The sequence below is a fragment of the Terrapene carolina genome, unplaced genomic scaffold, assembly GCF_002925995.2.
Source record: "Terrapene carolina triunguis isolate 2854851 unplaced genomic scaffold, T_m_triunguis-2.0 Scaffold66, whole genome shotgun sequence".
Classification (NCBI taxonomy): Eukaryota; Metazoa; Chordata; order Testudines; family Emydidae; genus Terrapene; species Terrapene triunguis.
Genome location: NW_020664417.1, coordinates 88,917,599 through 88,943,644, shown reverse-complemented (window position 1 = coordinate 88,943,644; position 26,046 = coordinate 88,917,599). Strand labels below are relative to the sequence as shown.

Here is a 26,046-nt window from a genome sequence, read left to right as displayed (position 1 = left end):
AGAGGGATCCATAAAGTTTCTGACATTTGCTTTCACATCTATGGCATTCAGTTTGGTTATCAGAACTAATTTTGGCTTCATCCATGGAATGTTGATAGCCACTCAGAATACTCCTCTTTACCTGAAAAGTCGCATTGCATACTTGCCTGTGAATCAGTGAAGAGTCATAGTGGATTTTTTAAATTCTATTGGGAACAAAAGGAATCCTACCAATGTCATTGGTCCGTTACTAGATGGAAATGGTAGAATTACCAATAGTTATGCAGGAAAAGTAAAAGTATTTAATACTTCTGTTCTTATTTAGAGAGAAATATGAATTGGGAGACAATGATATCGTTGTATCATATGACAACACGCTTTCCATCCCATTAATGTCTCTGGAGAATGTTACAGTAGCTACTAAAGTTAGCGATTTTTAAATCAGCAGGTCTGGATAACTTGCATCCAAGAGTTGACTGAGGAGCTGGCTGGGCTATGAAGTCTTTTCAATAAGACTCGAAAGACTGGAGATACTTTAGAAGACTGCAAGAAAGCTAATGTTGTGCCAGTGTTTAAAAAGAGTAATCTAGATAGGCTTGTTATCCTGACATTGCCCTTAGGCAAAATGACAGAGAGGCTGATATGGGACTTGATTAATAAAGAATTAAGAGAGTAATATAATTAATACAATTAATTGCACTCAACATGGTGTTGTAGGGGGTGTGCATACCTTGTAGCATCCACTGAAAGTTTACAGATGACACACAGATTGGGGGAGTGTTAAGTAATGAAGAGAACAGGTCACTGATACAGAGCAATCTGGACTGCTTGGTAAACTGGGTGCAAGCAAACAAGGTATTCTAATACAGCTAAATGTAAATGTATACATCTAGGGGGAAAATGTAGATCATATTTCCAGGATGGGGACTCCACCCTGTGAAGCAGTGAGTCTGAAAAAAACTTTGGGACATTGGTGGCTAATCAGCTGAACAGGAGCTCCCAGTATAACACTGCAGCCAAAGGGTTAAAGCAGTCCTTTAATGCATAAACAGGAGAATCTTGATTAGGAGTAGACCCGCTATGTTCCTCTGTATTTGGCATTCATGCAATCACTGCTGGAATACTGTGTCAAATTCTGGTATCCACACTTCTAGAAGAATGTTGATAAATTGGAGAGAGTTGAGAGAAATGATTAAAGGATTAGAAAACATACCTTAGACTGAGCTCTGAGTCTATCACTATATTTCACTTAACATAGAGAATATTGAGGGATGACTTGATTAGTCTGTATCTATATACATGGGGAATAAACATTTGATAATGGGCTAATCAGTCTAGCAGACAAAGGGTATAACAAGACCAAATGGCTGGAAGTTGAAGCTAGACAAATACATACTGGAAATAAGGTGTAAATTTTTTGCCATGAGAGTAATTAACCGTTGGAACAATTTACCAAAGGTCATGGTGGATTCTCCATCACTCTTCTTTTCTCCTCCTCCTCCTCCTCATCTTTTTCTTAGCCGAACAGTCAGCTGTAGCGATCGTTCGCATTTTGGTCTGTTTCTGTGCAGCAGCAAGGGCTTCACGGGCCAAAAGTCCAATGTTGGAATAGACTTGATGCACCCACATAGTGGCGGGGGTCTGCCTCTGGGCTGCCTCCACATCTTGGTTGGTGGAATTTTATCCCAGATGTTACAAGCCACCCAGAGAACGGTGTTCACTGGAATGTCTTGTGGCATTCTGGCGACATGTCCAAAAAGCATAAGACCCCAGCTGCAGACAATAGCCCCATTAGTCTGTAACTAGAGCAACCATAAATGTCTGCATTATGAATGCCCAGTATATAATATTGGTATTTTCTGTGGAAAGCCTCCATTTTTGCCTAATCCGAGCAATGTAGTGTCCATGTTTTGCAACTGTACAGCAGTACGGAGAGGATACAGCTCGAATAGATCCTGAACTTGGCGGTTGTGCTGAGATGATGAGTCCTTATTTCTCGTAAATGACCCATGGCAGACACTGCAATGCCAATCTGATGGAGAACCTTTGTATGAGAGTTGAAGGAACTGGTGAGTATAGAACCCAAATAGCAAAAGCTGGAAACTGCTTTGTCTGTTTCCTTATTCAAAGAGATTGGAGTCGCAGGTGGACCTGATCCTAGCTTTTGAAGCTTTGTCTTTGACTATGAAACATGGAGGTTAACTTTGGGCAGCTCCTCTATTTGCTGGAGTGCCTTGTGAAACTTGTTCGGGCTCTGTACTAGAAGAACAGCAGCAGCATCCGCGTAGTCCAGGTCTGAGGGCGAGAGATCACCGAACTTAATGCCTATGGATCTTACAGAATGTGGCATTATGAAATCCATTGCCCAACAAAAGAGTGCAGGGGCCAAGACTCAGCCCTGCCTGGCACCAGATACTGATTTTAAACGTGCTGACATCCAATTACCCAGATGTACATGGGCAGTGGTTCCATTATGCAACTCACTAATCCAGTCTAGCAGAGTGGTTGAGACACCTACGCCCTTTAAGGCCTTCCATAGCATGACTCGGTCAACTAAATCCAACACAGCCTTAAGATCAACTACATATTTCTTGAACTCACGATGTATCTGTGACAACAAGCAGAGGGCCAAAATGGCATCTAATATGAACCTGTTCTTTGTGAAGCCTGACTGTTGGAGGTGATGCTTCCAATGTAACAGGGGCTCTAAATGCGCCAGCAGAACATGCACAAACAACTTCCCTACCATGGACAACAAAATGATTGTTCTTTATATCTAACGTTCACTGCACAGTCTCTTGCCCTTATAAAGTGAGATTACAATACTGTCCTTCCAGGCGGTTGGAAAGGTTCCAGTTCTCTACATCAGGTGGAAGATGGCCACAAGTGATTCCGCTACAAGGCCAAAAGCTGCATTTTAGCAGCTCCAGCGGGATACCATCAGCGCCAGCTGCACATCTGTTTTTCAGTTTGCAAATGGTGCACTGGCAATTTTAAAATCAAGACTGGATATTTTTATAACTGACACGCTCTAGGAATTAGAGCGTGTCAGTTATAAAGCTCTATGGCCTGTGTTACGCAGGAAGTCAGACTAGATCAGCGATTCTCAAACTGTGGCTCAGGACCCCAACGAGGGTAGCATGGGGTCGCCAGGGCTGCTATTAGACTTGCTTGGGACCAAAGCCCGAGCCCCAACGCCCAGGGTCCAAGAGCAAGGACTATGCCGCCTCCGCACCTCCCGCCTTCCCCAATCCCTTCGGGTGGCAGAGCTTGGGTGGGCTCAGGCTTCGGTCTCCTCTCCTGGGGGGTGTATAGTCTTTTTTTGTCAGAAGGGGGGTCCTGGTGTGATGAAGTTTGAGAACCCCTGGACTAGATGAATCACAATGGTCCTTTCTGGTCTTGGAATCTATGTATCTATTGATGAAGCTGTAGTAGAAGATGCAAAAAGAACACACTTTATCCTTGACTAAAGCACTAGGAAAAGATGTGTACTATGGCCTTTTCTGTCTGTAAATTTATTCTGATAACTTTACAGCACATTCTTCCCAAAAAATCTAATTACAAAATAGACACAAGAATCTGGAATGTAATTTGAGTAAGTAGCAAGGCTAGACAAGAGCCCAATATCTCATGCTACAAAGAATCACAGCATGACCACTATTCTCTTTTATATGACAGACAGTAGCCAGGCTGGAGTTTCACTGAGGAATAGCAACATGTATCTTGGGATGCGCCTTCCTGAGACATCACCTTTCTCTTCCGGTCATTCTGTCACAGCTGCAACCAACAGAGATGCTGCAGTTTCCTCATAAAAGAAAAGGGGGTGCTGCCAGGGTATCATCCGCAGCAGCCCCTTCACTAAAGACTAGCTCAAATTCCACCTTCTTGCGGAGGTGGATTAACTACACTTTGACAGGAGTCGCTCCCCCATTGGCGTAGTAGCGTCTTCACTGAAGCGGTGCAGCTGCACCAGAGCAGCGTTTTAAGTATATATCTGCCCTCAAACCTCTGCTTGATACTGAAGATCTTCTTTCCTGGCCTTGCTTATTTCAGTAGCGGGAACTGTCAGAACCAGGAGGGTCACTTTGTGCTGATGGTGAAATGAAAACCACCTAAAACTTCAGACCTTGACTCAAGGTCTGACAGGATTTAGTCTCTCATTTTATCCTGAACAAAAACATCCAATGAACTGTGGCATAACTTGGACACAAAGGGCCAGATTCTCAGCTGGTGTAAACCAGTGTAACTCCATCAGCTCTAATACAGCTATGTAAATTTACGGCAGCTGAGGATCTGGCCCAAAGACTGTAAGCATTGACTATCTTCAGTAACAATAGCACTGCTGGCTTCAACTCTTATTGAGGTGGGCTAAAGGCTGCTATAAATCAGTGGACAGGACAGTCTGAATAACACCAAAGAGCTCTAGTCACATTGCACATCCTCAGGGCAGGTTTATTAACCAAGAGAATATATGAAAGGTTCAAAATAATACAGAACACTTAACAGGGCCTTTTTGCACTTTACACATCTAGGAAGGGGGAGAACACTGCACTTTCTTATTACTGTCAAGAGCCCCTTCCTGGGTCCTTCCCTGGTGGTCTCACTGCTAAGGGTTTGCAGCTGCTATTTGTGTCAGGCCCTCCTTGCAACCTGCAGTCACATGAACCACGTCATGTGCTCCCTGAACTCACTCCCCCCAGTTTTAAGGGCTGAGCCCTGGAACACGGTGGAGGGATGTGTGCATGACCGGTAAACTCTTCTTTCTTCATTGAAGAAAGGTTCTCAGATCCTAAAATGGATCTACAGCTGGTTTGCAGCTTTCACTTCCCTTCCCTGTGGCTCTGTTTATCTGTTTGTAAAATGGGGTAATAGTTAATTTCTTCATAATGTGCTTTGACATCTATGGATGAGAGCTCGGTATTTATTTTGCAGGCAGAACTCAGATATTGATCATTAGCTCAAGGATACATCCTGTTTGCTTAAGAGCCTGCCAGTTTGGTTCTGCCTCTTCAGATACCTTAGAGCTGCAGATCCTTGGATATAAAACTCTTCAGAACTGAAACCATGAAAGTTAACTTTCTGGTGTGATTGGATGTTAAGCTTGAACTGTGTTCAACTTTTGAGCAGATTTTTGGGCTAATCCACTTAATTCCTGGCTACCTGCACTACAGCCAGATATGTCCTCTTGCATCCCTTGCTTGATCCCAGTGTGACAGACAAAGCATATGGGGAAAACCTGCACTGCTTCCTGGATAGTGTGTTCTGTTATATTTTGTGGTGGGGGGAAGCCCTCTCTCACACTTCAGACCAGCTTGGAGTAGGGCTAGCTAGACTTCCTTTGCTCTGGTTAGCAGAAACCCGTGTAGAGCTGTAACGGTGTACCCCATAAGGCTTCATGGGAATATTCTGATGAATGTATATATGATATGTGGCATAAAACATATTCCAGTTATATGTTACATAACCTTTACATAGATATGCCATGATCTACTGAATACATTTCTCCTATTTGTATGCATGTATCAATTTTGTACTTGAAGTTAGGAATATTGGCTGTATACTTGCTTGATTTCTAAGCAGCCTTTGTAAAGCATTTGTTCAGCTTCTTGAGAAAGGAATGTGCAAATTAAGTGCCCAGTCAAGAAGCACTTAAGGGACAATGGATCTTGGGAGGCTCCAATTCACATAAGAAGTCTTCTTTAGGACGTTCAAGGTAGCAGGGAAACAATGGCTGCTGCCTGTAAAAACGGAGTCATGCATGGACATGTGACTTGCCCACCTGACTCCAAAACTCCATCTTGGAGCTGGACTTTGCATAGGAGAGAGGAGGGGATCTCCACCCACAAGAGAGAGTCTACTTAAACCCCTGGGGGAGACCTCCATTTTTTCTTCAGCTGACTCAAGAGAGAGCCTCTCCACCCCCAAGGATACCTGAAAAAACTGGAACAAAGGACAGTAACTACAGGGGGTGTGAGTGATTGCTGGACCCAGACTAGAAGGAGACTAGTCTGTAAAAGGAAGCTTACTGGGTGAGGTTTTTATCTGTATTCAGTTTTCTTAGACATAGACTTGCGTGTTCTATTTTATTTTGCTTGGTAATTAACTTTGTTCTGTCTGTTATTACTTGGAACCACTTAAATCCTACTTTCTGTACTTAAAATCACTTTTTACTTATTAATTAACTCAGAGTATGCATTGATACCTGGGGGGGGGGAGGGTAAACAGCTGTGCATATCTCTCTATCAGTGTTATAGAGGGCAAACAATTTGAGTTTACCCTGTATAAGCTTTATACAGGGTAAAACAGATTTATTTGGGGTTTAGACCCCATTAGGAGTTGGGCATCTGAGTGTTAAAGACAGGAACACTTCTGTAAGCTGCTTTCTGTTAAGTCTGCAACTTTGGGGCACGTGGTTCAGACCCTGGGTCTGTGTTGGAGCAGACTGGAGTGTCTGGCTCAACAAGACAGGGTGCTGGAGTCCCAGGCTGGCAGGGAAAGCAGGGGCAGAAGTAGTCTTGGCACATCAGTTGGCAGCCCCAAGGGGGTTTCTGTGATCCAACCCATCACAAGAGCTAGGGAGTACTAGCAGAGAATTGACAAATGGTACCTTTCAGCTTTTCCTTTCCCTGCATTTTACTCATGGTGAAGGTCAAGGCAAGCAGTAGCCTGTCACTTGTTGCTACTTGCATTTCCAACAATGGTCCCTTTTGGTTTTTCGGTGCAAGGCCATGGACAAAGAACATGTTCAGGCAAGGACCCAGTAAACTACTGAGATGGTGGTAAGGGACCCTCTAGCCCGATTTCATTAGCTCTCAACAGTCCACGTTTTCGATGTCTCTATGGGGACATCTCTGGTGTTCATGTCACTGGTTCTGTTGGGGAAGCCCCAGTCCTGCATTTCTCCCCTGCCTACTCCTTTAACCAGCTGACCACGCTTCCCATCAGTGACTCCCTAAACTCATCTCTTCAACAAAATTGCAGCAGAGGCACCCAGGAAAGTATCTGTGTCCTCTCCTAACTGTCCTGACAAGGGGATCAGAGTGGCAGCAGCTCTGGTTCCAAAGTAAATTCAACCAAGGAGATGCATACATCTTTTCAGGTGAGTCGTATAGGTAATCTTGTTTTTTCAGATCCATTTCCTCTTCAGAAATTTAATGTCAAGCCATTTTTTTTTTTTTTTTTTTTTAAATGACAAACAACCTCCTTTGCTGAATAGGAAATGCTCACAACTTATTTACCAAGAGTCTGTTTGAGTTTTTTGTTGGATTTTTTTAAATTGTCTTGGCCCCTACACTGAAAAATTCTGCAGTAAAAATGAAACACACTAGTGAGTTGGAGTTACCTCTGTTACAGTGAACCATTTTCTCTTAAGGAGTAATGAGGATTTTTAAAGTTTGGATTGATATAACAGGTCGAACTAGAGCCAGGCTTAGTGTGGACAAGAACTAGAGAAGTTTTCTTAGTGGCTCTGTTAATGCCCTACAATTGGGGCCCAAGACCAGGCGTTCCAAAACTGACCTTCCCATGAATAGTCTGTGAATTCTAGTGGATTTCCATTTGAGAGCATGAAACTCCTCTCTTTAACTGGGGCCTTTAGGAGAGAGAGACTGGAGAGTTTAAACCAGTGCATCTGCTGCTTTCCCATTCTTAGTAATGAGATATTGAATTATAACACATCATAGTAAATAAAACTGCTGTTGACTGCTTTCAGTGGGTTGTGCACATTGACTTATTTTGTGGAATCTGAATTGGCTACTGGTGTAATGTGCAGCAGTCACAAGTACCTAGCCTCAAGTTGCAAATGTGGCTGTACTTAAGTGCTAAGTGAAACGTGCAGCATGATTAATCAGCTTTCTAATTGTGATAGGGTGGGGGGAGAAAAGAGTGTGATTATGTGGTAAAAATAGTATTGTTGTGGAAGAGGGGTTCATTGTGCTGACTCTCTGAGCTAGGCATTCTGTAAGAGTGGCTGGGAAAAACTTGTCATCCTGGCTTGCTTAAGGTAAAACTAGTAAGTAAAAGTTCCAGCAGTAAACCCATGTTGTCAGGAGCACTGGAGGCAGGACACAATCTGCAGAAAATCTTTAAAAGTGTTGTAGAATAAAGATAATTCCTAGTGATTTAACAAAGATGCTGAGACTTGACTGTAAACTGATTTGAGATCCTTGATTGAAAGATGCTGTGAGGGCCAAATCCTCTCTAAGTCCATTAGTGCAAATCCCAATACATAGCTCCACTGCTGTAAGACAACAAAAGAAAGCAAAAATGGAGAGGCTGTACAGGTTGCTGTGCAGTAGTCCCCTGAAGAGTAGCATAGCTCCATGGGGAGGGGGAAATGAGGGCAGATGCAAGACCAGTGGGTTTCAACTGTTGAGATCCATTGTCAACAAACTTGTATGGGACTTACGGGGAGGATGCGGGGGTGGGGGGGTATGCATAGTAAGACATGCTACTAAAGTGGTCACATTTATGTTTCTTCCATTTTGTAGCCCATGGGGCTAGCTTGCTATAGTATATAATCTGTTTTTCTTTATTGGTTTGATTATATTATTTTCTTGGTTTATGTTTTGTATTGAATAATTCCAGTACACATTACTTCATTATACTTGGCTGTAATGCAAGGAACCTACAGGCCTGTATCCTGTATGATTAGCTAGAGCAAAGTAGCATAAGTGTTTATAACCTTTGGCATAGATAAATGGCCTACCACAGGGGTTCTCAAACTTCATTGCACCGCAACCCCCTTCTGATAACAAAAATTACTACACAACACCACGAGGGGAGACTGAAGCCTGAGCCCACCAAAGTGCCACTACCCTGGGTGGGGGAGCCAAAGCCCGAGTTCCACTGCCCCAGGCAGGGAAGGGATCAAGCTGAAGTCCAAAGGCTTCAGCCCCAGCCAGGGGGCCTGTAACCTGAGCCCCTCCACCCCGGGCTGACTCCCTCGGGCTTGGGCTTTGGCCCCGAGCCCCTGTAAGTCTAAGCCAGCCCTGGCAACCCCATTAAAATGGGGTCATGACCCAGTTTGGGATCCTGACCCACAGTTTGAGAACCGCTGGCCTACCGGTTATCCCTTTTGACTTTGGGGAACTGAATGGAGAACTGAATGTGTTTAGCAAAATTCTGGAACATACCAGTAACCACAAGGTAGACCACAGAACGTGGAAGTAATGATGTAGGCCAAAGGTAACGGTTTCGAGGATGAGATAATCAATATTAATATGTATGAATATGATATTAACATGTCAGAATATGCTAGCCTATAGAGTAAGTGTACCTGAAGATTTATGTGGGTGGGGAAATAAGATTTGGGCATGGAGGGTTGGGTATTAATATGAATATTCAGGACAGTGCCAGGACTCTATAAGAGGGCAAACCACCATGCGGAGGGGTCGCTCCTTCTTTGTTATCTTCTGTTAAGCTATCCGCTCAGCTTCTGCAATATAGCTCAACTACTCAACACTCGAACCTGATCTCTACCAGCTTGGGATTGAGGAGCCTGGACTATTGAACTCATTAAGCATTCCAGAGACGAGGCTCATCCTCTGTCTCCCACTATCAGGTTTCCAAGGAAGGGTGTATGAGTATGCTAGTTTAAGTAGCCTTTTAGAAACGGGATGTTCCCACCAGGGACTATATAACTGTATTACTTCTTTGGGGCTCTGTGGTTTATAGCTTTGATTACTCTCTCATTTATTTTAATAAAGATCTTGAAAATTTGGTTTTGTTCTCAGCGTGAGTGTCCTTGCCACACATCCCAAGAGTCCATACAAGACATTGAACTCCCCATGTTCTCTGATTTTGTAGCCTGAATTTGGGACAAGAATCTAAGTATCTTCTGGTCAGATCATTGGCAAGCCGTAATAAATTAGCCCTATAAATTCAGGTCAACAATTTAGAAAGATTTATACAGCAGTAGCACCTAAAAGTCTCAATGAGGCTGGGCCAGACTTTGAAATTTCCTGTACATAAGTAGAAAAATACAACTGAACTGGTAAAAAATTCTTAGTAAAATAACCTTTTGTAACTCATAGGCTACTATATGGATTTTTTGTTTGTTTTGTTCTGGGCAATGTGTAATCTTGTTTGTTGGATTCGTACACATTCTACATATTGTATAGTAAAGGTTATATATTGCTTTAAAAGTCACTATTCACTGCAGCTGAAATTGGTTTAATTTTTAATTGGATAATTCTTTCTTAAATTTAGGCAGTTGAATCGATCCAGGCTGAAGATGAGAGCGCAAAACTTTGTAAACGCAGGATTGAGCACCTTAAAGAACATAGCAGTGACCAACCAGCTGCTGCAAACATGTGGAAGAAAAAACGTATGGATCGCATGATGGTGGAACATCTCTTGCGCTGTGGCTACTACAATACAGCTGTAAAACTAGCCAGGCAGAGTGGTATTGAGGTTGGTACCAACTTCTGTTCTATATAGATTCTTATATTGTGCTAATCATTATGGTATCTGAGTGTCAGTTTGTATTAAAGAGAGATTAGTGGAAACACAGCAGTTGATATGCTAGCTATTTTGTGTACTAGAGTATGCCTGAATTCTCAATATTTCAGTTAAATTAGTCTCTAAACCAATTCTCTAGAGTCTGTTCGCTCAGTATAGGTTTGCATGTTTGTGTGTTAAATAGAAATTAGAATTGGAGTCATAGTGTTGGTTATAAAATTAAATTAATTCCTAGACCAAGGCTCCCTTCCCCTCTTCCCCCCCCCCCCCCCAATGTCCTCAAATGTGCTGTTACATTTTTATTAAAGAATGTCAGACTGCTGATTAAGCAGTTAGTGGAGCTTTCCATCTGTCCAGCCATACCTTCACGATTTGTGAGGTGATCAGGCTGATCACAATAACATACGCTATCTAGAGTTCTATTGTACTATACTACTATTAAACATCTTTTGGGGCACTTTGGATTATAAAATACTTTGGAATAATTCATTTAATAGTTGTCTCAAGGTTTTGTAGTCAGAGTGTCTTCCTTCCCCTGGTTTATGGTTTTGCTCCAAAGCAGCAATTTTGTGCATTTTATTTATATTCTCTGGTCATCTTTCACTTTATTTTATGTGTTGCCTTCCTCCTACTTACAAGTTTCCATAAAGTTGCTGAATCATGTTGCCCAACAACATTTCAGGGTTTATACGCTTCATGTTCCTTTGCATGGCTTATGTATGCAAGGTGCTGAGTTATACTGGATCCTGGGAGGCTTTTGTGCTCCACCAGCAACTGCAACTCAGAGGAAAATGAAATTAATATTTTAGGAAGAAGCTGGTTGCTATGAGAATTTGGAGTCTTTCTCCTTAGAAACTGACTTATTTTTGTCTTGCTGAGCTGTGGGGGTAAATGCCATTGTGACTAAGAAGTGCCCTGGCTCAGTACTCTAAGCTATATTGGCACTTCTGACACTAGAAGGACAGTGACTGTTACTGTTTAAAAACGTATTTCTGAGGAAGAAGGTGGTGGTGGTAGTTTTAGCAGCAGGTGTGGTTTTCTGGTTTTGTTTTATTTTGGAGGGGATGGAATATTTTTAAACGACACAGTTCAAAAAGGGGGAACTTAGTTGCTAGCCATACCAAAAGCTACAGCATTAATGTAGTTGTTTGTTTGCTTCTGACTCCAACCAATTTCTTAGTTCCATGGCTGTTTCAACCAATCTGATCTTGTTCGGCCTGCAATGTCTTCAATAAATATGAAAATGAAGGGGGGGAGATGGAGAAATAAGGAAGTGAAAAATGAGTAGAAGAATCTTATCTAATGTTCATAGGCATCTCTTCGCTCATGAGGTCTTTGTCCTTGGTTAAGAAGGGCCATGTAACAAGAAGAAGCCTCAAAAATAAAGTACTATTGTTCTTGTATCATGTAGCTGCAACTGCATGATCTGCAATCCCGTTGGTCCTCTGCTGACAGAAAGGAGGTTTTCCTCCATTGGAACAGGAGCTGTAAGTCTTCTGCTGCATCATCATGCCTCTGTATGTACGAGATGTAACTAGACAGCAGTAAAGAGGTTAAGGAGATTACTTCCCTTCTGTAGCAGCTCCTGTTGAGCATTAATTAAACTGAAAAAGCATAACATTGGTTTTGAAGTGAGGATGGCTAGAGTGGGACTGTTCTCTAATGCATTGCAGGAGTAAGCAGAATACTTTTTTGTGATGCCTCATGACTTTTCACTTCCATCTGCTGCATAGATAACTGTTAGCAAATGTGAAAACTATTTTTGGATTAAAATATTTGAGTTCATCAGCACCTGACTGCTGCCTTCAGTTCTAAACACTTTTAATTACCTAATGTCTGAATCATTTAACTATTGAAGAAAAACTTAGTAGTTTGAGTAGAATGAACAAAAAAGTCGGTGACCCTAAGACCCACAATGCCAACTGGCAAAGGGTTCATTGCCTTCAACAGCAACTCCTATCAGACCTAACATATTGCTGTTGTAGTATTTGCCTGTAAAGAAGGTTGTATGAGGTGTCAAATGATAGCGTATATTTCACTGGTTATTGTAAATGTTCTGTGATGTGTGTATGGATGATAATTAAGAAGTTGTATGCATGTACTAAAAATATGTTTTAAATCCTATAACAAGGCAGGGTTGATCAACAAGTTTGTCCTAGACAAAGGAATGTTGATTTACCTGTCTGTCTAGGTCTCTGATGTAAATCAAGCTTCGAAAAATCCAAAACACAATGGGAGCTGCATTTTCATGTAAGTCAACAGGAAAAGCCTGGTTGACAGAGGGATGTGAGATCAGCGTGGGAAGACACTGGAGACTAAAACCACAGGGCGAGTTGTCTTGTGTCTAGGATCAAAACAATGAGTTTGGAGAAAATATAAGTAAAAGCAAAAGGACTTTTTGTTACCTACTTCACTGAGGAACACCCTTGGCAGATGGGGATGATTCATGGAGCAATCTGGATCATGCTTTGACTGAAAATCAGCAAGCTTTGCAGAAAGGAGGGAGGAAAAGCTCAGTGGTTTGAGCATTGGCCTGCTAAACCCAGGGTTGTGAGTTCAATCCTTGAGGGGGCCACTTAAGGATCAGTACTTGGTCCTGCTAGAGAAGGCAGGGGGCTGGACTTGATGACCTTTCAAGGTCCCTTCCAGTTCTAGGAGATGGGATATCTCCATTAATTAATAAAAAGTCTTTGAGGATGAGAAACCATTTTAGACAAAGGAGGGTAGACTGCTCAAGTTCTTCCTCAAGTAGTTGCAGCCACATATTCCATTTATGGTTGTGCATGCCCAGCAGTTCGGAGCCAGAGAAATTTGCCTAGTAGTACCCATAGAGGGGCGGTGCTCGCACATCATGGCTATAGCCCCTACTCTGGCTTTAGCCCCCCTCTCCCCTCCACTTCTGTTGCTCTTCCCTGACTACATGAGAGAGTGCACCTGACCCTCCCTCAGTTCCTTCTCACCACCCATAACTGGAGTGCGAGCTCTGTGTGTTCTCAACCTCTCAACTAAGTTAGTTTTTTCTCTTTTGTGTATAGTTGTTAGTAACCTTAGTGTTAGAGTAGTGTCAGTTGTAGTAATGTTTCCCCCTCGGTGGTGCCCTCACCGGGGTTTAAGCATTGTCCTTCATGTGGGGGAGTGATCCCCAACAGCAGTCCCCCCTCACAGTGCTTCCTCTGTCTTGGCAAGGCCAACATCAAGGAGCATTGTGCAGTCTGCAGATCATTTAAGAAACAGACTCAAGTGGCTCAGAACCTTCACCGGAAGCACCATCCCAGAGAGAGGAAGTAGATGGGCTCGGGGTTCGACCATTCCACACTTCCTGCCCCAGTGTTTTCCAAGCACCCGTTTTAACTCCTTGGTCCAGAGCACTGTTCTAGTCATTGCTCCTCCCTCCCCATCTTCTCTTCTTCCCTCCCCCCTGGGACAGGCTGGCCTGCTTTCACAATGCTTGGGCTCAATCACCATCAACGGCTGGGTCCTAAGCACCATCAAGTCCAGTTATGCCATCTAGTTCCTCTCCACACCTCCTCCTCATCTTCCCTTCCTGCCCCTCTGATGAGATATTGCTCCTCAAGCAGGTCCGTTTTCTGCTTTGAGAGCAGTGGTGGAGATTCCACCGGAACACCAGGGTCACAGCTTCTACTCCTGATACTTCTTGGTACCCAAATCCAAGGAGGGGTAACCCTCTTCAATGTTTTTAATGAAGTAAATACTAATGGGAATTGTGTGATCATGGGAGACTTTAACTTCCCAGATATAGACTGGAGGACAAGTGCTAGTAGTAATCATAATAGGGGCTCAGATTTTCCTGGATGCAATAGCTGATGGATTCCTTCACCAAGTAGTTGCTGAACTAACAAGAGGGGATGCCATTTTAGATTTGGTTAGTAGTGAAGACCTCATAGAAGAAGACCTCATAGTTGTAGGGGACAACCTTGGTTCGAGCGATCATGAGCTAATTCAGTTCAAACTAAATGGAAGGATAAACAAAAATAGATCAGTGACTAGGGTTTTTTATTTCAAAAGGGCTAACTTTAAAGAATTAAGGAAATTAGTTAGGGAAGTGGATTGGACTGAAGAACTTGTGGATCTAAAGGCAGAGGAGGCCTGGAATTACTTCAAGTCAAAGTTGCAGAAACTATCCGAAGCCTGCATCCCAAGAAAGGGGAAAATATTCATAGGCAGGAGTTGTAGACCAAGCAGGATGAGAGGTGATTAAGAAAAAGCAGAAAGCCTACAAGGAGTGGAAGATGGGGGGGATCAGCAAGAAAAGCTACCTTATTGAGGTCAGAAGATGTAGGAATAAAGTGAGACAGGCCAAAAACCATGTAAAGTTGGACCTTGCAAAGGGAATTAAAACCAATAGTAAAAGGTTCTATAGCCATATAAATAAGAAGAAAACAAAGAAAGAAGTGAGACCGCTAAACACTGAGGATGGAGTGGAGGTTAAGGATAATCTAGGCATGGCCCAATATCTAAACAAATACTTTGCCTTAGTCTTTAATGAGGCTAATGAGAAGCTTGGGGATAATGACAGGATGACAAATAGGAATGAAGATATGGAGGTAAATATTACCATATCCGAGGTAGAAGCCAAACTTGAACAGCTTAGTGGGACTAAATCGGGGGGGCCCAGATAATTTTCATCCAAGAATATTAAAGGAACTGGCACATGAAATTGCAAGCCCATTAGCAAGAATTTTTAATGAATCTGTAAATTCAGGGGTTGTACTGTGACTGGAGAATTGCTAACATAGTTCCTATTTTTAAGAAGGGGCGGGGGAAGGGGAAGTGATCTGGGTAACTACAGGCCTCTTAGTTTGACATATGTAGTATGCAAGGTCTTAGAAAAAAATTTGAAGGAGAAAGTAGTTAAGGACATTGAGGTCCATGGTAATTGGGACAAAATACAACATGGTTTTACAAAAGGTAGATCATGCCAAACCAACCTGATCTCCTTCTTTGAGAAGGTAACAGCTTTTTTTAGATAAACGAAACACAGTGGATCTAATTTACCTCGATTTCAGTAAGGCGTTTGATACGGTTCCACACGGGGAATTATTAGTTAAATTGGAAAAGATGGGGATCAATATGAAAATTGAAAGGTGGATAAGGAACTGGTTAAAGGGGAGACTACAATGGGTCATACTGAAAGGTGAACTGTCAGGGACGTTACTAGTGGAGTTCCTCAAGGATCTGTTTAGGGACCAATCTTATTTAATCTTTTTATTACTGACCTTAGCAAAAAAGTGGGAGTGTGCCAATAAAGTGTGTGGATGACACAAAGCTGGGAGGTACTGCCAATACGAGAAGGACTGGGATATCATACAGGAAGATCTGGATGACCTTGTAAACTGGAGGAATAGTAATAGGATGAAATTTAATAGTGAAAAGTACAAGGTCATGCATTTAGGGATTAATAACAAGAATTTTTGTTATAAGCTGGGGACGCATCACTTGGAAGTAACGGAGGAGGAGAAGGACCTTGGAGTATTGGTTGATCACGGGATGACTATGAGCCGCAAATGTGATATGGCCGTGAAAAAAGCTAATGCGGTCTTGGGATGCATCAGGTGAGGTATTTCCAGTAGAGATAAGGAGGTGTTAGTACCGTTATACAAGGCACTGGTGAGACTTCATCTGGAATACTGTGTGCAGTTCTGGTCTCCCATGTTTAAGAAGGATGAATTCAAACTGGAACAAGTACAGAGAACGGCTACTAGGATGATCCGAGGAATGGAAAACTTGTCTTATGAAAGGAGATTCAAAGAGCTTGGCTTGTTTAGCCTAACCAAACGAAGGCTGAGGGGAGATATGATTGCTCTCTCTAAATATATCAGAGGAATAAATACCAGGGAGGGAGAGGAATTATTTAAGCTCCGTACCAACGTGGACACGAGCAAATGGATATAAACTGGCCATCAGGACATTTAGACTTGAAATTAGACGAAGGTTTCTAACCATCAGAGGAGTGAAGTTCTGGAACAGCCTTCCAAAGGGAGCAGTGGGGGCAAACGACACATCTGGCTTCAAGACTAAGCTTGATAAGTTTATGGAGGGGATGGTATGATGGGATAGCCTAATTTTGGCAATTAATTGATCTTTGACTATTAGCGGTAAATATGCCCAATGGCCTGTGATGGGATGTTAGATGGGGTGGGATCTGAGTTACTACAGAGAATTCTTTCCTGGGTGTCTGGCTGGTGAGTCTTTCCCACGTGCTCAGGGTTTAGCTGATCGCCATATTTGGGGTCAGGAAGGAATTTTCCTCCAGGGCAGATTGGCAGAGTCCTGGGGGGTTTTTGCCTTCCTCTGCAGCATCGGGCATGGGTCACTTGCTGGAGGTTTCTCTGCACCTTGAAGTCTTTAAACCATGATTTGAGGACTTCAATGGCTCAGACGTAGGTTAGGGGTTTGTTGCGGGAATGGGTGGATGAGATTACGTGGTCTTTTGTGCAGGAGGTCAGACTAGATGATGGTAACAGTCTCTTCTGACCTTAAAGTCTATGACTATGACTCTATGACCCATTCTTAACCTTAGCGGACTCTACAACTATATCAGGAACATGAGGTTCTGAATGGTCACTCTATTTACTATCCTCTCCACATCGTCTCAGAATGACTGGTTTGCTACTTTGGACCTTCAGGATGCTTACTTTCTGTGGCTTGGCAAAATTGCCACATGAAAGTTCCTTCGTTTCATCATGGCAGAACGCCACTTTCAATATGCAGTGTTTCCATTCGGCCTCTCCTCTGCCCTCTAGATTTTTATCAAATGCATGGTCATTGTTATGGTGTATCTAGGAAAAGAGGGAATTCATATTTTCCCATATCTGGATGACTGGTACTTTTGAGGGGCAGATCCAGAAAGGAAGTTCTTGCTCACGTCAGCACCACGCTGCGCTTGCTCGATCATCTGGGTCTTATCCCAAATACCGCAAAGTCAACCTTGGCTCCTATTCAAACAATTGAGTTCCTTGGGGCTTTGTTAGATTCCACAATATTGAGAGCGTTTCTGCTGATGACTGTTTTTAGATAATTCACCACTTTTGCCTCTGTCTGCAGTCTCAGCATTCCACGACTGTTCAGGCATCTGAGGCTCTTGGGCCACATGTCCACTTGCATGCAGGTAGTCCAGTTTTCAAGGTTGTGCCTTTGCCCACTTTAGATGTGGCTCAGAATGGGTCTATTGTCCTTGTCATTCTCTAGTCTAGACAAACTTGTTCATCTCCCTCCCCTGGTCCTGGACTCCTCGCAGTGGTGGATGCATCCAGAGAACATTTGCCAATACTTTCCCTTTTGTCTAGCCCTCGCCAACCAAGGCAGTTGTTACTGATGCCTCACAGATGGGTTGGGGGTCATGCCTGGAGTTGCTGAAAGTACTGGGACTGCACTCGGAGTGGGAGGACTCACACCATATCGACTTGCTGGAGCTTCAGGCCATCTACAATGCATGTCATGCTTTTCAGCACCATATCAGTGACTCGGTGGTTCACGTACTTACCAACAATACCACTGCAATGTATTATGTGAACAAACAAGGGAAAGCACATACCAGGTTGCTCTGTTTTGAGGAGATCAGAGTGTGGTAGTTCTGCATTGAGGAAAACATTGCTCCAATAGCCATTCACTTGCCTGAGGTTCAGAATCATCTTGCAGACCATCTCAGCAGTTATTTTCCCTAAGTCACAAATGGTCCCTGAAGACAAGTGTCCTCTGGGTCATCTTCACTTCTTGGGGCATCCCCATTACAGTGACCAACAAGAAATGTTGTGTGTTCTGTTCTCAATGGGGCCTCAGTGCAGGCTCCTTGTCTGATGCTTTCTATCTCAACTGGCAGTCCGCTTTCCTGTATGCCTTTCCTCCGGTCCCAGTCATTCCTCAGGTCATTCTGAAGATCAAGGCAGATCAGGCCAAGTTCATTCTGATGGCTGAGACAGTGTTGGGGTTTTCCAACCTTCTTGCACTGTCTGTTCAGGTTCCCATACTGCTTCCACTCCATTCCAACCTACTCACTCAGAATCACGGCCGCACCTTGCATCCTAGGCTCAGCTCCCTGCATCTTACGGCGTGGATGCTGTATGGTTGAATGAGGAGGAAGAGCAGTGTTCGGCAGCTGTCCAACAAGTCCTGCTCAACATTAGAAAGTCCTGTACCAGAATCGCCTATTCAGTGAAATGGAAGTGGTTTTCGGTGTTGTCATTAGCCTTCAGAATCCAACCAATGCTGGCTTCTATCCAGGACATCTTGGAGTACCTGCTACACCTTCAGTTGTTAGGGCTTGCACTTAGTTAATTGCAGCACTATTGGCATTTCATTCCCCATCTTCAGAGAAGATCAGTCTCCCCTATGCCATGGTAACAAATACTTCATCTACATCCTTTGATCAGAGAGCCGTTCCCCTGTGGGACCTAAATACAGCCCTACTGGCTCTGATGCGTCCTCTGTTCAAGATTCTAGCATCTTGTCCCTTTCCTCTCTTGTTAGAAAACTGCTTTCCTGGTACTGATAACATCTGCAAGGAGATTGTTAGAGTGCAGGTTCTGATGGGAGAGCCTCCTTATACACAATTCTCCAAGACAAGGTGACTCTGTGACCCACCCAAAATTTTTTGTCTAAAGTGGTCTCTGTTTCGTTTGAACCAGGTGGTATATTTACCTGTGCTTTTTCTTAGCCGCATTCTTCTCTGGAGGATCAGCCTCTCCATACCTTAGAAGTCAGAGGATGTCTAGCCTTTTATCTGGACAGGACTAAACCGTTTCGTGCATTGCTGTGTTTGGTTGTGTCACATGCAGACTACATGAAGGGTCAGGCGATCTCTTCACAGACAATCTCCAAATGGGTAACATCCTGCATCAAGACTGCATATGAAATTGCCTCGGCTAGGCCCTGTCAGTGTGCGCAAGCTCATTCTATGCGAGCACAAGCAATGTCCATAGCATTTCTCATTCCAATTTCTGTATTGGACATTTGCAGGGCTGCTTATGTGGTCGTCAGTTCATACGTTCACAAACCATTACACCATAACAGCATCTTCCAGAGCGGATTCCAAGACCTGCCTCCTTGGTGCGGGGAGGTACTGCTTGTTAAACACCTAAGTGGAATACATGGCTGAAGAAATGGTTACTTACTATAATGGTGGTTCTTTGAGATGTGATGTAGGCCTGTATTCCATGACCCACCCTCCGTCCTCTCTGCATTGGAGTCTCATTTCCAGGCATTCAGTGTAAAGGAACTGGGGGAGGGTTGGGGCAGCGCCGCCTCATGTAGCCAGGGGAGGGGCTACAGCCACGAGGCACGAGCACTGCCCCTCTAAGGGTCCTGCTAGGCAAATTTCTCCGGCTCCAATGAGCTGGGTGCACACACACCGAAGTGAATACGTATTTGCGTCACATCTCAAAGAACAAAAGTTACAGTAGGTAACTGTTTTCTTATGTTTAGTCTTAGCATGTTATAAGGGGGGAGGGATAGCTCAGTGGTTTGAGCCTTGGCCTGCTAAACCCAAGGTTGTGAGTTCAATCCTTGAGGGGGCCATTTAGAGATCTGGGGCAAAAATCTGTCTGGGGATTGGTCCTGCTTTGAGCAGGGGGTTGGACTAGATGACCTCCTGAGGTCCCTTCCAACCCTGGGATTCTATGATTCTATGATTTTTGTTTTATTTGTAACCAATTCTCTTTCCACTATTCTTTCTCAGTATCACTTAAATCTGTTCTTTATTAATACACTTATTATTGGTTTTATTATAAATTCATCTCAGTGCTGTAATATTAAATGTGACTCCTCAGCTGCACCAAACAGGTTGGTGTGTACACTGTCCCTTTTGGAGATAGTGAACTTGTGAGTGTCCTATGATGGGCTGGATAGTACAGGGGGATGCTCTTCAAGGAGGCTCAGGAATTGGGTGCACCTAAAGTTTACCTGCAAGCCCTAGTAAAGGCCGGCAGAGCTTCTGAGCAGATTGTTTGGGTGGCTAACAGATTGGTATGACAGGGAGCTGACCTTCAGTTTAGCACCGTCAAGTCTCTCACTCAGTGAGTCAGGTGAGTAACACAGAGACTCAGTCCTGAGTGCCCTCAGGAAGCATTGCACAGTCCTTTTTATTGGCTTTTGTCTGGCCAAACTTTATATGTTAAAAGTTAAGACTGAATTGCGTGGAAGCTAAATTTTGACAAAATGGGGCCAGGTTTCCCATGTAGACAACCTCTCGTTAGAGAAAAGTGAAAACACTAATGCAAAGAGTGTCTGTCACATCTGATTCTTTTGAAGTAGATCTACTGCTGTTTATAATTTTTAAGAGTTTTGAACAAACTGACTTCTCACTGAAACATAAGACCAGTGCATTCTTAAGTGAACCAGAATTTAATTATAATCAAAGCAAACTGTTGCTCAGCAGAAATACTCTGAAATCTTTTATTGAGGTCTTTCATGTTGTGGTGCAGACTAAGGGAATGTTAATATTCAGTTGTTGCTCAGAATTTCCCGATTTACCAAGCAGATATGGTGGTCTCTAGATAGTTTTATTTTCTGTAGCAGAATAGAGGCTACTGGCTCACAGAACAAAGTGATGCATGGTTCTGTAGAAGTGATCCTAATGGAATTCTAGCTGAAAATTTGGGGGGAGGGGGAAATAGTACAAAGGCAAGAGAAGACTGAACTAATTTGAACCAAATAGGTTAACTACTTTCAGTAAAATTCCCCTGAACTGCAAATTTAAATAAGTAGTATTCACCTGCCAAAGAGTAGGCAAATGGACTTCCTGACCCTACAGAGATAGACAGATAGATATAGATCTCTCTCTCTCTCTCTCTCCCCCAATCATGCATTTTTCTATACCAAAAATCAGTGGAGTAAATTTTAATGCATAGATCAGGGGTTGGCAACCTGGGCTGGTACCAAAAAAGTGAGGGATTCAGGGTGCTGTTCCGGGCTGGAGCAGGGGGTAGGGGTGTGGGCTCCAGTTGGGGGTGTGGGCTCTGGTATGGGGCTGGGGATGAGGGGTTTGGGGTGCAGGAGGAGGCTCTGGGCTGGGGCCAAGGGGTTCAGAGTGCAGGAGGGGGTGCAGGCTCTGGGAGTGAGTGTGTGTGGGAGGGGGCTCAGGGCTGGGGCAGGGGTGCGGGAGGGCGTGCGGGCTCTGGGAGGAAGCTTAGGTGTGGGAGGGGCTCAGGGTTTGGGTGCAGGAGGGGGTTTGGGATGTGGGCTCCTGGAAGCGCTTCTCTCAGGCGGCTCTTGGAAGCGGCTGGCATTTCCTTCCGGCTCCTAGGCAGAGCCTGGCCGGGCAGCTCTATGCACTGCCCCGGTCGCAGGCACCGACCCCGCAGCTCCCGTGGCCATGCCCCCGCGTAGGAGCCAGAGGGAAAATCTGGCTGCTTCCAGGAGCCGTGCAGAGCCAGGGCAGGCAGGGAGTCTGCCTTAGCTCCGCAGGAACTGTTTGCCCAGGACTGGTCTAACTGCTTCTAAAAGATGCGTAAACATGGAATTCACAAACTGCATCCTGATATAGAGTCAGGCATCCACAGAAGTTAAGAGAGATAGGGAATAGGCGAAAGGGATATGGGACTCTCACCTTTCTGACAGGAGAAACTGCAGAACTGGAATTAATTTGCAAACTGGACACCATCAGATTAGGCCTGAATAAAGACTGGGAGTGGTTGGGTCATTACAAAACCTAAACCTAATTTCCCCAATACTAATTTCCCCTTACTGTTACTCACACCTTCTTGTCAACTGTCTGAAATGGGCCACTCATTACCACTTCAAAAAGTTATTTTTCCTCCCTTGGTATCCTGCTGTCAATTGAATTGTCTTGTTAGACTAACCTCACACTTGGTAAGGCAATTCACATCTTTTCATGTATTTATACTTGCTCCTGTATTTTCCACTCCATGCATCTGATGAAGGGGGTTCTAGCCCACGAAAACTTATGGACAAATACGTTTGTTAGTCTCTAAGGTGCCACAAGGACTCCTCGTTTTTGCTACCTTTGTAAAACTCCCCCAGACACTGGAGTCTGGGGGGAAAAAAAGACCTGCAGGTGTCCTCTCCCATCTGGATTCATCACAGAGGTAGAGTTAAGGAAGCAGATTAAGGAGAGGTTGAGTTGGAGAAAAATAAGAGGTTCTTATTTGCCCAAGCTCTTTGTAAACCCTTCTTCAGGTCTTTGCTTTAGCCCAGGGGCCTCCTGCAGTGGTCAAACTGCCTGCTCACAGAGGGTGCCTCTTGTATTGAGACTGTGGACATGTCTACACGTACAGCGCTGCAGCAGCACAGCTGTACCAAATGGTGAGAGAGACAAGCTTTTGAGCCACAGAGCTCTTCTTCAGGTGCAAGCTAAATGCAAGGTGGAAAAGATTATTTAGCACATATTGGGACCATTAGAGGTAGAGTCTGCAGTCATAGGCAAAAAAAGAGGGGGTTACTGGAAAGAAGGAATACACAAAATCTAGCAACTGTTTTCTACCTGTTACTGTAACTAGATAATGGAGGACATGTCCACGTTAAGCAACAGAGAGTCCTGTGGCACCTTTAAGACTAACAGATGTATTGGAGCATAAGCTTCCGCGGGTGAATGCCCACTTCGTCGGCTGCATCCGACGAAGTGGGCATTCACCCACGAAAGCTTATGCTCCAATACATCTGTTAGTCTTAAAGGTGCCACAGGACTCTCAGTCTGGATCTGTAAAAAGCAACAAACACGGCTACCCCTCTGATACATGCCCACATTAGTGGGCTCTCTAGCAGAAAGGAAAACACCATGCCAGGGAAACACACATTTTTAGCTTCCAAAGCAGGGGTAGGCAACCTTTCAGAAGTGCTGTGCCGAGTCTTCATTTATTCACTCTAATTTAAGGTTTCGCGTGCTGGTAATACATTTTAACGTTTTTAGAAGGGCTCTTTCTAGAAGTCAATATTATATAATTAAACTATTGTATGTAAAGTAAACAAGGTTTTCAAAATGTTTAAGAAGCGTCATTTAAAATTAAATTAAAATGCTGATCTTACGCCACCAGCCTACTCAGCTCGCTGCTAGCCTGGGGTTCTGTTCACCTAGGCCGGCAGCAGGCTGAGTAGGGCCTGCGGCCGGGACACCAGACCTGGGGGTGGGTGTTTCAGGGGTCAGGGCAGAGGGCTGGGGGAGGGGGTTCAGGGCATAAGGCTGGGGTGTGTGTGTGGGAGGGGGGGGGTGGTTGGGAAACAGGTCAGAGGGCTGGGGGCTGTGGGAGGTGCAGGGCAGAAGGCTGGGTATGTGTTGGGGTGGGGGGTTCAGGGCAGAGGGCTGAGGGTTGTGGGGGGTGCAGGGCAGAAGGCTGAGTGTGTGAGAGGGGGTTAGAGCAGAGGGCTGGGGTGCTCGGCTCGTGGGGGTGCTCCCAGCCCCCTGCCCTGAGCGGCTCAAGGGAGGGGGCTGGAAGGGATATGCCCTGTTCCACCCCCTTCCCCCAGGCTCCGTCCCTACCTCTCTCTGCCTCCTCTACAGAGCTGTGTGCATGCTGCCGCTCTTCCCCCTCCCCCTCGCTAGGGCCATCAGCTGATTGGCGCAGGGAAGGAGAGGAGGAGGGGCAGGAAAGCACCACGCTGGGGGAAGAAGCGGGGGAGGGAGGAAGTTTGGCTGCCGCAAAACCAAGCTTCTGCCTCCTGCCCCCGCAGGGGAGAGTGGTGGGCAGGGGGGCTGAGGGCCGGGACCGCGTCAGGGTATTTGCGTGCCACTCAAAATCGGCACTCCCAGCCGGAGCCCTCACCCCCTCCCACATCTCAGTGAAAATGAGCGAGGGTGGGGGAGAGTGAGTGATGGGGGGTGGAGTGAGTGGGGGCAAGGCCTCGGAAGGGGCGGGCCAAGGATGTTTGGTTTTCTGCAATCAGAAAGCTGGCAACCTTAACTGTTGTGGAGAAGGGTGCTGGATGTAAAGAACCTAGAAAACCTTAAAGGCTTCAGAGCTATGCAGAAGCTCAATTTAAGGGAAAAAATAAAAATAATAAAATTCTTCTGGCATGCAAAATGCTTAAATACAGATTATCTTGAAAATGGGAAATAAAATAACACTGAACATTTAATGCGTAGCAACTAGATTCCTTTCCCTTTTTAAAAAAACCATCCATGATTTTTAGTTGACTTTCCCAAGTGATATCAAAATACAGTCAAGGACTGAAAATGTCTGTGTCCCCAAATAATGCTGATGGAAAAATATGGGCTGCTCACATTTGTTCATTTTATAGAGATTGTTGTTGTTTTTTTTTCTGGCTTCCTAATGAGCTGATAAATAGTTCGGGTGGAGGAATAAAAGCTAGATTGTTAAGAATTTTTTTTATATAATGGCATATAAATGAAGCTCATCAGTATTAGTTTGTTAGACGGAGTAATAATCTTATTGTGATTCTGTTATGACCTTGGACTGCAAAGCCAACATAAGAAATGCATAGTTTTATTTGCAAATTCATATACAGATTCAACTTGCTGGCAGAGGTGTCTGTTAATTTAGGCGTTGTATTTCCATGTTCTGCAACATTACATATTATAATTACATTTTTGTCATTCATCAACAGTAAAATCCGATTTTAGTGAAACAGTCTTCTAGTAAGTAATCTGTAGAACAATCAGTAGCAGTCACTTTCAGAGAAATGTGATCCTTCGTCTTTTGTTTTAAATAAAATATTTGTATACTATGTCAAGAATTTTTTTAATGATGAAATGGTTCCTTAGTTTTGGATTTACGAGACTAGTGAGTACTAATGTGCAATATGTAACATAGGGTGCTATTCAGCAGTGAGATTTCTGTGGGTTTTGACCATATGACTTGGTGTTTCATCTTTCATTATGTGTTAAGATTAATGCTGCTGATTCTAGAGCAGGGGTAGGCAACCTGTGGCACGCGTGCCGAAGGCGGCACGCGAGCTGATTTTCAGTGGCACTCACACTGCCCGGGTCCTGGCCACCGGTCCGGGGGGCTCTGCATTTTAATTTAATTTTAAATGAAGCTTCTTAAACATTTAAAAACCCTTATTTACTTTACATACAACAATAGTTTAGTTCTATATTATAGACTTCTAGAAAGAGCCCTTCTAAAAATGTTAAAATGTATTACTGGCATGCAAAACCTTAAATTAGAGTGAATAAATGAATACTCGCCTCACCACTTCTGAAAGGTTGCCGACCCCTGTTTTAGAGGCACTCAAATTTTTCATCCTATTCTGATCATACTTTTCATTTTGGTTTCATCTCTTGTAGAGTGCGAATAAATGTTTTTCCCCTAATGCCCTTACTATGTAAAATGTACAACAGGTGGGATTTGTTTGCTCAAGTCCAGAGCCCTGCAAATCAGCGGATATCCACTTTATATCCGTGGACCATTTTTGTGGATCAGATGTGGATGCAAATTTTGTATCTGCACAGGGGTCTACTCACATCCATTTCGGTGCACCTTACTGATTCTACTCCCCCTGGCCTTCCTTCCCCCATCTCAAACCTTTGCACAAGATTGTGTCTCCTGTTGAAATACTTTCAAAATGGATACCTTTCAAAGCACCATGGGAACTATTATGAGAAGCTGCTGTAGCAAGAGGCTGAAAATGGGAGTCGCTGTATGAAAAGGGTTGAAATCCCCCATCTAGTTCATC

At 44.0% G+C, this 26,046-nt stretch overlaps 1 protein-coding gene across 4 annotated transcripts in view; it reads left to right on the top strand.

Annotated features, from left to right (window-relative positions):
* The window catches only part of MAEA (macrophage erythroblast attacher), a 111,117-nt gene that overhangs the window by 26,631 nt on the left and 58,440 nt on the right, over positions 1-26,046 (top strand). For all 4 annotated transcript variants that reach the window (XM_026648088.2, XM_026648087.2, XM_026648090.2 and 1 more), the window contains exon 3: positions 10,189-10,392. In XM_026648088.2, coding sequence (XP_026503873.2) covers positions 10,189-10,392 — 204 coding nt within the window. The remainder of the gene's footprint in view (positions 1-10,188; positions 10,393-26,046) is intronic.